Below are 14,561 nucleotides of genomic sequence, written 5' to 3'. Positions count from 1 at the left end.
CCTGGCAGGCTCCTCTGTCTATGGGATTCTCCAAGCAAGAATACTGCAGTGGATTGCCATCCCCTCATCCAGGGGATCTTCTCGACCCAGGGATTGAACCCACATCTCTTACATTTACCTGCACTGGCAGGAGGGTTCACTGCCACTAGCGCCACCTGGGAAGGTCCCCTCGGGGTTCTTACTTCCCTCCTAAGCTGTTCACTCCCAGCTCTGCAGACGGGGAGGGCTTGGCTTCACTTACAAAGCCAGGTTCCCTAAACATGAACACCTGCACCAGTGTATCAGGCTGCTCCACTTTACTTTCCAGGAATCAAACAAGATCCAGCTCTGAACTCAGTATAAGTTTTTTTTCCCCATTTTAAATCCACATTAGAGAAAGACAAAGATCATATGATATCATTTATATGTGGAATCTAAAAAAAATATGTAAATGAATTTATTTACAAAACAGAAACAGAGGCGCAGACATAGAAAATAAACTTACAGCTACCAGAGTGGCAAGGTGGGGTATAAAATAGGGGTTTGGGATTAATATATACACACTACTATACAGGGTTTTCCTGGTGGCTCAGAGGGTGAAGAACCTGCCTGCAATGCAGGGGACCTGTGTTTGATCCTTGCGTCGGGAAGATCCCCTGGAGAAGGGAATGGCTACCCACTCCAGTATTCTTGTCTGGAGAATTCCATGGATAGAAGAGCGTGGCGAGGTACAGTCCATGGGGTCACAAAGAGTTGGACATGACTGAGTGACTAACACTTTCACCAATCAACAAGGAGCCTCTGGCCTCTGCTCAGGGCTGGGGGAAGGAGAACACAGTCATGATTAAGGATTTTCATGCGGGCTCTGCACCAGGCTGTGTGTGGATGCACATAAGAAAAAATACTGTCGGTGCTATCACAGGACCTGGGGTTTCCAGGGAATTCCCCCGGAATGACTACCTCCCTGTCTTTCAGAAACATCTCATCTCAGCCTCGTTCTCTGGCTGTGCATGCAGGAGGATCCCAGGGCAACGTAGTTTATTGTTTTAATATTTGTCTGACACAAAGCAAACCATTCTCCAGTGATTCCTTATCTGTCACATGTATTTCTGTGCAAGAAATATCAAGACAAATAAGATGTTTGGGGGCACACCACTGGATGGTAGTTTTTTTTTTTTGCAACTGGCAGCCTATTGCAGAAGTGAGACCCCGTCTGAAAAAGACAAAAGCCCTCTTCTGCATGGAGATTAATAAGCAAAGCGCTGGGAGAGCAGTTGCCTGAATCCTGGCTTCTCCTTTGCTGAGTTTTCCCTGTGAACAACTGAGGGTGTTCAACTAGTGTGTTTTAAGAATTTTCTTGAAACTGGTAAAAAAAAAAAAAAAGTAAAAATTGGACATAACAGTAACAACCAAGAGGCCTGTGATCATAAGCCAGCCGGAGTGATCACAGATGTCAGTAAAGGAGCTAACCCAGTTGGGGTTCAGGGGTGGAGGCAAGGATCAAAAATACAAGTGAATTACTGTGTATGTTTGTGCACTTGTGCTCAGTCATGTCCAACTCTTTGCAACCCCATGGACTTCAGCCTGCCAGGCTCCTCTGTCCATGGGATTTCCCAGGCAAGAATTTTGCAGTGGGTTGCCATTTCCTCCTCCAGGGTATCTTCCTGACCCAGGAGTTGAATCTGTGTCTCCTGCAAGACAGGCAGATTCTTTACCATCTGAGCCACCAGGGAAGCCCTAGAGAAGGTCAAAGCTCCAAAATCAGGGCTCCAAATCCAGATGTGTTTCTTTATTGTTTATTGTGAGGGCAAAACCAGGTCAATGCATTGTATCTAGACTGAACGTATGCACGGATCTTACCTTACTATGGATCAGGAGAAGGGGATTCTCTTTCTGTGCCTATCTAACATTATTTGTTATAAAATGTGATCAAGTGGTACAAAAGGCAAAAGAGACACAAGAGTTCACTTCAAAAGGAAGTCTCCTTTTACCTCCACCCCAGCAGCCAGCTGCCCTGGGCCCTGCCATATCAGAGGAGAATGATGGCCTGATGAAGGAGATGATAAACTGTGGCCCTCTGGGCCATCTGGCACAAAGACTATTTCTGTAAATAAACTGTTACGGGAAGCCCAGTCATATCCATTCATGTATGTATTGTCCGTGGCTACTTTCAAGCTATGAGGACTGAACTGAGTAGCTGCAATGGAGACTAGATAAGCCATGAGGATGGAAATATTGACTATCTGACTTTTCAAAGAATAGTTTTGCCGAAGAACAGACAGAGAAAAAAGGACTCTCCAGGGATCTTGGGATGGAAAGGAGAGAGCCCAGCCTCAGAGATTGAATGCTGAAGATGGAGAGCTGTCTAGAAGGTCCATCTGACCTCTCTCTGCTCAGACTTTTCCAGGAACAGAACAAGGAATCTCTGGTGTGTAAGTTTAGAGTGGGAAAGATGGAAAACTCAGGATTCAGTCAGACTGGTTCATCCTTGATCAAGCTGAATGACCACAGCCAAGTTCTTCAATCTCTTGAAGCCTAAATTTTCTCATGTGAGAAGGGGGCATAATAATCACGCCTTGAGCATAGATTTCCTGTATTAAGTGAGAATGTTCATATGAAGGGCTTAGGCGGCACTAGTGGTAAAGAACCTGCATGCCAATGCAGGAGATGTAAGAGATGCAGATTCAACACCTAGGTAGGGAAGGTCCTCTGGAGGACGGCATGGCAACCCAATCCAGTATTCTTGCCTGAAGAATCCCAAGGACAGAGGAGCCTGGCAGGCTACAGTCCATGGGGTCTCAAAGAATCAGACACGACTGAAGTGACTTAGCACAGCAAGCAGAATGCCTAACATATAGTAAGTGCTCAAAAACCATTGATCGTTACCATTATAATTATTATCTTTTATTTCGGAGCTGGAACTAGGACTCACCTGGAGCTTAAAAATGTAACGGGGACACAGCACCAAAAAACTCAGTAATTAGGATCGATCATTTTTTCATGCAACTTTTTAAAAAAATTAAATGATTATCAATGAATTGGTGATAAACAGACTCAAAATTTAAATAAAGAAGCGCTTGGCTGTGCCATGTTGGATCCTACATGGAAAGAAAACAATAATATTCATCTTGTTTTTATGGAAAATTTTGATATTTTGCTGATCTTGGATCTTTTCCCATTCATTTCCTTTTTTAAAAAAAAACGATTGCTTTAAAATATTTATCTTGATGATTGAGTTTTGTTTTGCTTTTAATGTTTATTAATTTGGTTGCACAGGGTCTCAATTGCAGCATGTGAAATTTTAGTTGTGGCATGTGGGATCTAGTTCCCCGACCGGGGATAGAACCCAGGACTCCTGCATTGGGAGCAAGGAGTCTTAACTATTGGACCCACCAGGGAAGTCCTTGATGACTGAGTTTCTTTGCGCTTCTTTAAATTTTGTCCAAAGACAAAATTCACTGGCCTCACCCCAGTACTGTTTATTATTTGAAGTGACTCCTCCAGAAAACATTAGAAAAAGCCTCTCAGAGGTCACCAGGAAGGTGTGAATTACTGAAAAGAGAGAAAGAAGGGCATGGTTCATTAAACCAACGTTATCAGTAGCACAGTGACCTGTTCCGGCACCTTCTATTAACTGAACTCCACCTACTGACATTTTCTATGTTGGGCAGAAGAAAGAGGAAGCCATCAATGAATTTAGGCTGTTACTTTAATTATAGAAAGCAATGGAAATTTTATCAATTACCTGAAAGCAGAACAGGGCAGGCCTGATTGACGTTTGTTTCTGCCACTTAAGCCACTGCTTTATGAATTCCACACAACTACTGCCATAAAATCTACAATCGATATGTCAATTAAAACTTTGCCACTACCACTTGCCCTTGAATTTCATAAAAGTTAATCAAGGAGGAGATGCCTTTGCATTTTGATAACATTTAGGTCCTTGAGCTTTTGCCTGGGATATAAAAAAATTTTTTTCCTGTTGCCAGGGATGAAAATTTCAGTATGCAGATTCCTTAACAAACTAGGAACAAAGCTACCATATGACCCATCAATCCCACTACTGAGCATATATCCTGAGGAAACCATAATTGAAAAAGACACATGTACCCCAATGTTCATTTTAGCACTGTTTACAATAGCCAGTCATGGAAGCAATCTAGATGTCCATCGACAGAGTAATGGATAAGGAAGTTGTGGTACAGAAACACAATGGAATATTACTCAGCTATAAAAAGGAACACATTGAATTCAGTTCTGATGAGGTGGATGAACCCAGAGCCTATTATACAGAGTGAAGTAAGTCAGAAAGAGAAAGATAAGTATTGCATATCAACACATATGGATATTCCATATCAAAATATGGAATTTAGAAAGATGGTACTCAAATCCTACTAGCAGGTCAGCAAAAGAGACCCAGACTTTAAAGAACAGACTTTTGGAGACAGTGGGGGAAAGAAAGGGTGGGATGATATGAGAGAACAGCACTGAAACATTTACATTGCCATATGTAAAACAGTCAGTGGGAGTTTGATGTGTGATGCAGTGAGCCCAAAGTCAAGGCTCTAGTCATCTAATATGATGTCTAAGCTGGTAACAAAAGAAAGGACAAATTCATTGACCTACAGAACTAAAAATGTAGGGTGGAATGCAAGCAGAATCAACTGGCCAACACAGGAATTAACTTTGTAACATTTACATTATTCATAGGTAATGTACCTCACAAATAATTACTCCTTGGGCCTCCCTGGTAGTCCAGTGGTTAAGTCTCTGTGCTTCCAATGCAGGGTCTGTGGGTCCAATCCCTGATCAGGGGATCTAAGATCCCATATACCCAATAAATAAATAATAATTACCACTTGATGTGAATTAAAAATAAAATGAGGAAAACTTGGAAGAGAAACGAGCCGATGTGCATTGGAAATCCACAACAGGTAACATCCGAATGACAGTTAAGTATGTGAAAGATGATGTTCCTCACTAAAAGAAAGGCACAGGCAACTAGAGGAAGCTTGATGGTATTTCTCACCCACTGGTTTGCAAAATTATAGAAAAGAGCAAACGATGCAGGTGCTGGCAAGAATGTGGGATGAAGCTGACAATTGTATTTGGGGATCTCCACGTGGATTCGGAACACGGACGGGTATGCTGGAGTATAGGTAACGATATGTGCTGCAGCCTCCAGAGAGAGGCTGGAAAAGACGTAGCTTTAAAGTTTGTGGACAGAGATGACTGCATGAACTCTGGACCACTCACATCATGGAACAGCATGAAACTATCAAAAACGCTTAATGGGAGATAGTGAAAATGTGTTATTGTGTGTGTGCGCTCAGTTGTGTCCGACCCTTTGTGACCCCATAGACAGTAGCCCGCCAGTTTCCTCTGATCATGGGATTTTCCAGGCAAGAATACTGGAGTGGGTTGCCATTTCCTCCAACAAGGGATCTTCCCAACCCAGGGACTGAACCCAGGTCTCCTGTATTACAAATGGATTCTTCACCACTTGAGCCATGGGAGAAGCCCAAATGTGATATTAAGTGACACAAAATGTGATCAACATGTGTAATGTGGATTTAATATGAAGGTTACTGACTTCCTTCTGGGTGAAAACAAACTGCTCACACCCGCATTTCACAGGTGTATGTCCATTTTACATTGTTATGGAGAAAATGTGGAAAGATAACTTATCAGGGAGTCAGATTACAGATTACTTGAAAGGCATGTGTTTGGGGACAAGCTAGGGGGATATTACTGCATCATTCCATACAGATACGTGTGTGTGTGTTTGCCTGCTTCCCTCATTACAGTGAATACATGCTACTTTTGTAATTTAAAATCTATTTATGAAACTGGAAAGACAAAATAAAGCAGGTGACATTGACCTGCTTCTGCACACATCTACCCCATGTGGAAATAAGAATCTGTGAGAGCTGACTTTGCTAATACATACTGGAAGTGGATGTTCCATTAGTCCCATTCACGGAACTAACGACTTACCTCAATATTTCAACTGGGAAAAATAGAAATAACGTCTTAATTTGGAAGAAAGGTGATAGAAGTTTTACCTTGCTATTTCTGCCTGAAGCCATTTTTTTTTTCTTTCTTTCTTCAGGTCAGGATTAAGGATGCCCGAAGGTACACTAAATCAAAAGTAAATAAATTTAAGAGCTCCCAAGAGCTGCTGAGCTGCAGTCTGTGGGGTCGCAAATAGTCGGATACGACTTTGCAACTGAACAACAACTGTTGAATAATTACTTGGAGAACTTTAGAAGAGGGAGGAATGTACCTCTCACAAATGTTGGTGCTTGATTTACGCAGAGGGTTTGTAAATAGTTGACGTTACACGATTTTAGATTCAGGCATTTTCTTGGATCAGATTTGTATATACAAATTATCTCCAATTTTCTCAAGTGTATAACTATTTAACAGAGAAATACTTGGCTGTCAGTATATTTGATTTCGTTAATATTTAATATATCTACTCAAATATAATTTATCTATGTTTACCATTAGGAATGAGAGTGAGTGAAAGTCACTCGGTCGTGTCTGACTCTTTGGGACCACATGGACTATAGCCCACCAGACTCTTCTGTTCATGGGATTTCCCGGGCAAGAATACTGGAATGGGTTGCCATTTCCTCCTCCAGGGAATCTTCCAGGGCATCAGGAATGGAACTTGAGTCGCCTGCATTGCAGGCAGATTCTATTCTGTCTGAAAATCCACCAAGGAAGCCCCATATTTACCAATACTTTGGATTATTTGATAAAGACTAATGAAGACTCAGCCTAAAGCTGTTTTTGATGTAAGCAACCACCATATGCAGAGAGGACAATAATATACTTAGTGCCCTTCCCCCAACAGAAGGAGCCTCCAGACCCACAGCCCTAGGAAGAGGGGGGCCCTGAGCAGGCCCTCAGCCCTGCCCCCACTTTCCCCAAACCTCTCTGTTGAGGGGTTGCATGGTTTGTCACACAAAGCAAAGCATGATGTTAATGAATTAATTAGTTATTTGAAAGTCACTAAAATAATTTAATGTAATTAAACTTAGTTGATTAAAGGTTATTTATTTTTTTTGAACTTTTAATTTTATATTAGGGTATAGCCGATTAACAATGTTGTGATGGTTTCCAGTGGACACAGCGAAGGGACTCGGCCATACATATGCATGTATCCACGCTCCCTCACATTCCCCTCCCTCCCAGGCTGCCACTTAACACTGAGCAGACTTCTCTGTGCTACAGTAGGTCCTTGTTGATTACCCATTTTAAAAATAGCAGTGTGTTTATGTCCATCCCAAACTCCCTACTATCCCTTCCTTCCCAGCAACCATAAGTTCCTTCTCTAAGTCCATGAGTCTCTTTCTGATTTGTGAGTAGGAAAGGTTAATATTTTAAGACAAAAATACTGACGTTAAATGTTTTCCATTTGGTCCAAGGTGATCTTACCTAATTCTCCAGACTTTTGATCAGACTTCACTTAAGTCTGATATGCTATGGATGGAAGTGGTTTATTAGGACATGAAAAAGGATGCCTTATGTTCTGGGACACAGCTTGAAGTGGGTTTCACAGGAGGAGGCTCAAGTTTGGGGAAAAGGAGGAAATGCTGGACTCAGTGGGAGTGCGATGGGAGAAAATGTGGGATTGGATTGTGTGGACATTGAGCCCCGAGTGAAAATCGTTCTCTTAATGCTTTCAATGTCCTGGGACATATTATGAGGAGGGGGGTGGGGGAGGAAACCCATTATGCATAAATGCATCATAAAAAACAGATAACTTCGGTAGAATTGTTTTCATTACAGACTAATTCAGCAGGGTTCCTTTAAAAACCATCTCTCCTACTGCATTTATGGGTGTTATTTACAGATGATTAGCTATTGGGCTAGGCAGAAGGACAATTTAAGCCTAAAACATCCAAGGCCAGCTAAAGATCCATAGAAAAAAGTACAAACTTGGGTGTAATCCTGGAAGTCCTAACACACAGCATCCCATTGATAAAAGTGCCATTTACACACATCTTGCTTCAGGAGCACAATTGTTAGATAAAAATGAGAAACACATGCATTTTCAAGTTGAAACACTGGTGTAGCCTTAAAAAAAAAAAAAAAAAGCTGCTGAGACTAAGTGAGCCTCAGCTTTCAGGAAGAAGGCTGGATTCTTAGAGAAAGAAAGGCCACACTGTTCAGACCTCCAAGATGAGGCCCCTGACTCTCAGCCCTGTGGATGTCAGACCTGGAGTCAGGAAAAGAATCTTAGGTGATGGTGCTTGGGTCCCCAGACTGTGTGTGCACACCTGTAAGAATGAACCCTTAGTTTCTGGCTGAATTATTTATAGAAAATAGGGTGTGACTTTGTAACTAGAATGGACACCTTGATCTGGAAAAGAAAATATAAATGAATGATACAAAGAAGTCAGCTAACTCTAAACAGTCCAGCTCCAAAAGGCATTGTTGATTCTGAGAACTAGAACAGAAAGGAAACCTCAGCAGCATGTCTTAGGGAGGGATGGAACATCTTTATATACTCAGAGCCACTACCTCAAGATGGAAACTTGGAACTCAAGTGGAAAAGGAGGGGTCTCAGGGTTGGCTGTCCTTACAAAGTATCAACCGAAAAAAAAAAAATTTGAGCTTGTTGATCTGAATATTTTCGCTGAAGAGATTGACAAATGAAGATGCTTAATGCAAGAAACTAGTTTTTGTTTGGCTTTGTTATGGGGCAGTAGGATTATCTGGGCTTCCCAGGTGGCTCAGTGGTAAAGAATCCACCTGTCAATGCAGGAGACCTGGGTTTGATCCCTGGTCAGGAAGATCTGCTCGGAGAAGGCAATGGCAACCCACTCTAGTATTCTTGCCTGGAAAATCCCATGGATGGAGGAGCCTGGTGGGCTGCAGTCCATGGGGTCACGAAGAGTTGGACACGACTGAGTGACTTCACTTTCACTTTTCACTTTCATGCATTGGAGAAGGAAATGGCAACCTGTTCCAGTATTCTTGCTTGGAGAATCCCATGGATGGAGGAGCCTGGTGGGCTACAGTCTATGGGGTCACAAAGAGTCGGACACGACTGAGTGACTGAGCCCGCATGCAGTAGGATTAGTTATTTATTAATTGTTTTCTTTAAAATTATTATATACTAGGTGTATGCAAGGACATTTATTTTCTTTTAATATTTTTGAAAAATTGCTATCAATGTGAGTACCCAACAATGCAGTGGGTGGATAGATTAAAATATAATATCATTAAACAATAGATTATTATGAGGCCATTAACATATTTTCATAAAGTGCATCTGACATGATAATAAGTGAAAATAATAGGATGAAAAATGTGTAGGTAATATGACGGATCGTGCAATTTAAAACTGAAGGGCCTTGGACACACATGATGCAGTTTCTATAATTATTATAAATTTTTTACTTTGAAACTCCAGGGGAGAAAAGTCTCATTATAACCAGTGACATGATATTGCCGTTTTGTATTTTCAATAATAAAACTGACCATTTAAATCAGAGATCAGCACACTTTTTTGTAAAGAGCCAGGCAGTCAGTATTTTAGGCTCTTGTGGACATCTGTGTCTATCATCATATGGGCTTCCCAGGTGGTGCTAATGGTAAAGAATCCGCCTGCCAAGACAGGAGACATAAGAGATGGGGGTTTGATCCCTGGGTTGGGAATCACCCCTGGAGGAGGAAATGGCAACCCACTCCACTATTCTCTCCTGGAAAATCCCATGGACAGAGGAGCCAGGCAGGTTACAGTTCATAGCATTGCAGAGAGTCGGACACAACTGAGCTATCTTTTGTTTTTATGTCTGTCATATACTATTTTTTGTTTTTGCTTTTTTTTTTTTTTTAGTCCTTTGAAAAATCTAGTAAGTCGTTCTTGGTTTACCAGCATTACAAAACCAGGATGGGGGTTGGATTTGACCTTGAGGGTGTGGTTTGCTGATCCCCGATTTAGACGATTTTATGTCCCCTGTATTTGCTATCCATTTATTAATTCGGAGAATTTGTGACATATTTTCATGTTTGACATTTATGACACACATTTTCCTCAAGTCACTTTAGAAGAGCTATACCAATTCAAACTAGACCTTTCTTAATTTGTTTGTTTTTCATATCTATAAAGGAAAGTGAAATATACATATTACATAGAGAGCCACATTCCCCAAAATGGTAGCCGTCAGCCCATGAGGCTAGAGTAACATTAATTAAAATTTAATGAAATTTAAAATTCCATGCCTTGGGCCCAACAACACCATGTACTGAACCATGCAGATCTAGAACACTTCATTCTAGACAGTTCTACAGGACAACGTTAGAGAAAACCCCAAATAATATACCATATCCTATGGTGAGTTTCGGGTCACCCTCTTTCCTACAGAAAATAAAATTCGTATAGAAGGAGAAACAGGTTCCATGGAAAGATGATAAAATTTAGCGTCGAATGGAGCCAGGAAAACAGACAACGGCTGAAAAATTTCCCCAAGTTAAAAAAGAAAACACATCCTGGCTGTGTGATATCCTGGCTATATGATTCTGGGCAAATCACTCCACTTCTCATTGCCCTCCACCTCCTCAGCTGAAAAGCAAATAGGGTAATACCTACCTGGTGCAGACTATGAGGATTAAACAAGCTTGAGCCTGGGAAAAGGTGCAGTAGCTTTCTAGTTCTAGGAGACAGATGCAATTTTCACTGGCAATGGGGCAATGTTCATAAATTCAGGAAGAACCATTTCTTGCCGATATGGTTAGATTTGGGCTTCTCAGGGAACACAGAAAAATACCTTGCATTTAAGGACTGTCAAAGCTTCTGCTGAAGATTACACTCTGCTTGGGAGAAACAACTGGGACGTCCCCATGACCCGATGCCTTCAGGGACCCTCGGGTTTGGCTTCCCGGTGACTGTTTCTAACCTTTGCCCCGACAGCAAAGAGTTTGGTTTGTCTCAGCCTTTGGGAATTGAGATGCTTGACCTTGGTACCTGGTAAAGATTCCCCTCAGTCTCTTATCCTAATTACCCTGAGCTGTTGCCTCTGACCCCCACCCACCCCCTCCTCTAGCTGATCTCAGAAGCAGCCCACCTCCCCTCTGGCCCCCAGACTCACTCTTGATCATCTATCCCAGTGGGGACCCATTGGGAAATTACGGAGATTCCATAGGGTGTAGACACATTGTATGAAAGAGATGGGAAGGTCTTTCTTGGCTGTGCCAAGGGACTGTGAGGAGGGGCCAACCAGCTGGAGAACCACAGTGGACTCAACGAGACCTTGAATTCTTCCACCTGCTCTGGGAGTTGGGGTGGGAGTGGGGTACTACATCTCCACCCTAGAGGACCCATCCCCAGCAGAGGAATCCTTGGTCTTTCCTTGCCAACACTGTGATCCCTTCTTCCACATTGATTTTTCGGTCTCCTCCTTCTAGGAATTTGTGGCTATAATCATACCTATTAAAGAGCTTTTAAATTATTATTTCTTCCCCCCACCCCCAGTTAAATGGGGGAGAACCACACATTCCTCTCATTTCCTCCTCTTCACAAAGGATAATACAGCCTTGCAAACGAGTCTCCGGCCACAGGCTAGTGATATTTCCCACCATGAGAACACCATGCCCACAAGCACCAACCAAGCATCTTTTGTGAGGCTAGGGTGCCACTTGGATGGCCTGCATATTTTATGTAAGTTATTTTCACACACATTTGCAAAGCTGTGATAGAAGGCAGGCAACCAGCTGTGCCCTCCGTCCCACCCCCCTGCCCCCAACCCAAAGCCCAGCGTCCCATCCATTGGCCCCCCGTCCTGACAAAAGTCTAACAGAGAATGGCTGGGGCAAGGATTCAGAGGTAATGAGCAGAGGGGTTAGATGCTAAGGCAACAGGGAAAGATGGAGACATGCTTGTGAAGATCAGCCTCACCTCGCAGAAAGCCAGAAGGGAGGGTGGTGCGGAGGGAGGGGGAGAGCACTTACATGGGAGGGAAGGTGATTAGACTCAGATTTATATCACAAAACAAAAAAGAGCCACGCGAACGGGCTTACTTGCGGAAGTATATACAAGTGAACTGGGGGCACTGTACATGGAAGATCCCTCCTGGTTTGCCTGGCACAACAGCACGGTGCCTACGGAAGAGAGAGAAAGAGATGGTATCTGGTTTGGGAACAGGCACGCTTGCTACACCTGGGACTCATGGCACCACAAACGAGAAAGGCAGAGAAATGAAAACACAGCCACACCCCCGAGCGTAGGATGGGGACACCCAGGGAAGCCCCCTGCCTTAGTCAGAGGGGTTGGTAGGAGCCCACCACCCAGCCCATCACATGCTCATCTTTTCTTTTTCCAATGGGGTTTGGTGGTGGAGCCTGGTTTCAGATCAGGAATGGAGGCAGCACGGCATACTCAAAAGGGAGCTTTAGAAATATCGGAGATGGGACTTCCCTGGTAGTCCAGTGGTTAGGACTTTGGCTTCTAGTGCGGGGGGTGTAGGTTCGATCCCTGGTCAGGGAGTTAAGATCCCACATGGCTAAGGGTCAAAAAAATCCAAAACATAAACAACAGAAGCAATATTGCAACAAATTCAATAAAGACTTTAGAAATGGTCCACATCCAAAAAAAAAAAAAAAAGAAAGAAATACCGAAGAGACATGGCCAACAAGCCTGATGCAGATATTAGTTAGCTGTGTGATCTCAGTAAGTCACTGTACCTCTCTGTGCCTTGGGATTCCCATCTGGAAAATGAGGGTGAATATACCTACCTCCAGGAAAGGTTATGAATCGTATGTACTATTGGAGATGTGCTCAACTGAATAAGTGGTAAGCACATGCATTGATTTATTTCAGGAAAATTTTTCCTCTTTCCCCCATTTTAGTTTTTTCGGAATCATTTCTTCAGGGGAAAAGCAGAAGTAAGGCAGGGGAAGAAAATAAATGCAACTTGGCCATCCCTGGGACCCACCCTGGACCCACCGCGGACTCGGGTGAAACCACCTTTGGCTTCTGCATTAACAGTTTCTTCCCTAAAGCTCTGTGCCTTGCAGTGTCTGAGGTGGCTTCCTAAGCCTATGGACCATGGTGCGCGGCAGTGATCCCTCTCCTGGCCCTGATCTAGAGCAAAGGACCCTGGGATTTTCCTTGCAAAGTGGAATGTTGCAGCGGGGACAAGCAGTGGCATCCTACGGTATCTTCTTGATTTATGACTTCCTGTGGAACGACCACCTGCTCCAAGGATGACCAGGGTCAGGAATCTTTTGGGTTATCGGTCCTGCAATCCTGGACCTGAAATTCTCAAACTCAGATTTTGAGAAGAATGAGAGAGACTTTTGAGGACCTGTAAGCCCCTTGCTCATGATGGATAAGGGCTCCCGTGGTTTCTGTTCTCTTCCATGGCTGGGCAAGGTCAGTTGCCTCCACTTGTTCCTCTTTTCTCCTGTCATCCTTACCACTGGGAAGTCATCTCCCAGGAGAAGCAGCCCTGACTTCCCAACTCACCTATATCCTTGGAGACCTGCCCTAGGAAGAGCTTCCGGAATCCTGTGCTGTCTTTTCCAACATCAACGAGAGGGGATGAGAACCTCTAGAGTGAGTGGTGTGTGTTTGCCTGCGTGCTCAGTCGTGTCTGACTCTTTGTGACCCCATGGACTGTAGCCCGCCAGGCTCCTCTGTCCATGGGATTCCCCAGGCAAGAATACTGGAGTGGGTTGCCATTTCCTCCTCCTTTGGTGCTCAGGTTTCCAAAGAAAAATATTAAAATGGTGGCAAAAACATATCCAGAAGGGCATTTCAGTATCATGCAGTTAAGGACTTAGGGACAGTTTTCAATACTGTGCTGTGACAGAGTGAAGCCCTCTGGAACACCACACAGATTTTCTCTGGAAAGCTAAATTCTGGAAGTGCATAATGATGTTTTCCTCATTTTCTTATGCTGTGGATCCTTAGAAAAAGACAGAAATAACTCTGGATGTTCTCTTTGTAGCAAAAAAAAAAAAAAATCTTTACACGATGATTTTGACCTTTGTAAAACAAAATCCATACTGTCACAGGACTTGGTTTTTATTTTATCTGAAAACATTCTCCAATTTAATTTGCAAAGTATTTATTGTAGGTTCTCTTAGTACTTTGTGACCTTTTCTTACAAGAAAGTTTTGAAGTAAAGAAAACCAAAGGAACATAGAAGAACACTGCCACTTCCATGTATTTTTAGGTGCGGGCAGCTAACATGTGTTTATTTAAAAAGTCAAACAGAGAACAGGGTACAAACAGCAGTATAAAGAGTGTGTACCATATGTATACCTATGACTGATTCATGTTGATGTATGACAGAAGTCAACATAATATGGAAAAGCAATTATCCTTCAACAAAAATATATTTTTCTAAAAAAAAGTGTTTATAAGGTCATCAAGGCAGTTTGAGATAACCTATATGGGAAGAGAAACTAAAAAGAGTGGATGTACGTATGTACATAACTGAATCACTTTGCTATACAGTAGAGAGCAATCAGATCAGATCAGATCAGATCAGTCTCTCAGTCATGTCTGACTCTTTGCGACCCCATGAATCACAGCACACCAGGCCTCCCTGTCCATCACC

General features: G+C 42.8%; 1 protein-coding gene across 9 annotated transcripts in view; it reads right to left on the bottom strand.

The window, feature by feature from the left end:
• Positions 1-14,561, bottom strand: part of LOC129637986 (RNA binding protein fox-1 homolog 1) — a 408,351-nt gene that overhangs the window by 81,216 nt on the left and 312,574 nt on the right. For all 9 annotated transcript variants that reach the window (XM_055562381.1, XM_055562374.1, XM_055562372.1 and 6 more), the window contains exon 8: positions 12,016-12,096. In XM_055562381.1, coding sequence (XP_055418356.1) covers positions 12,016-12,096 — 81 coding nt within the window. The remainder of the gene's footprint in view (positions 1-12,015; positions 12,097-14,561) is intronic.

Source organism: Bubalus kerabau, chromosome 23 (genome assembly GCF_029407905.1).
Source record: "Bubalus kerabau isolate K-KA32 ecotype Philippines breed swamp buffalo chromosome 23, PCC_UOA_SB_1v2, whole genome shotgun sequence".
NCBI lineage: Eukaryota > Metazoa > Chordata > Mammalia > Artiodactyla > Bovidae > Bubalus > Bubalus kerabau.
The sequence above is the reverse complement of the archived record's forward strand: the minus strand, read 5'-3'. Positions and strand labels throughout refer to the sequence as shown.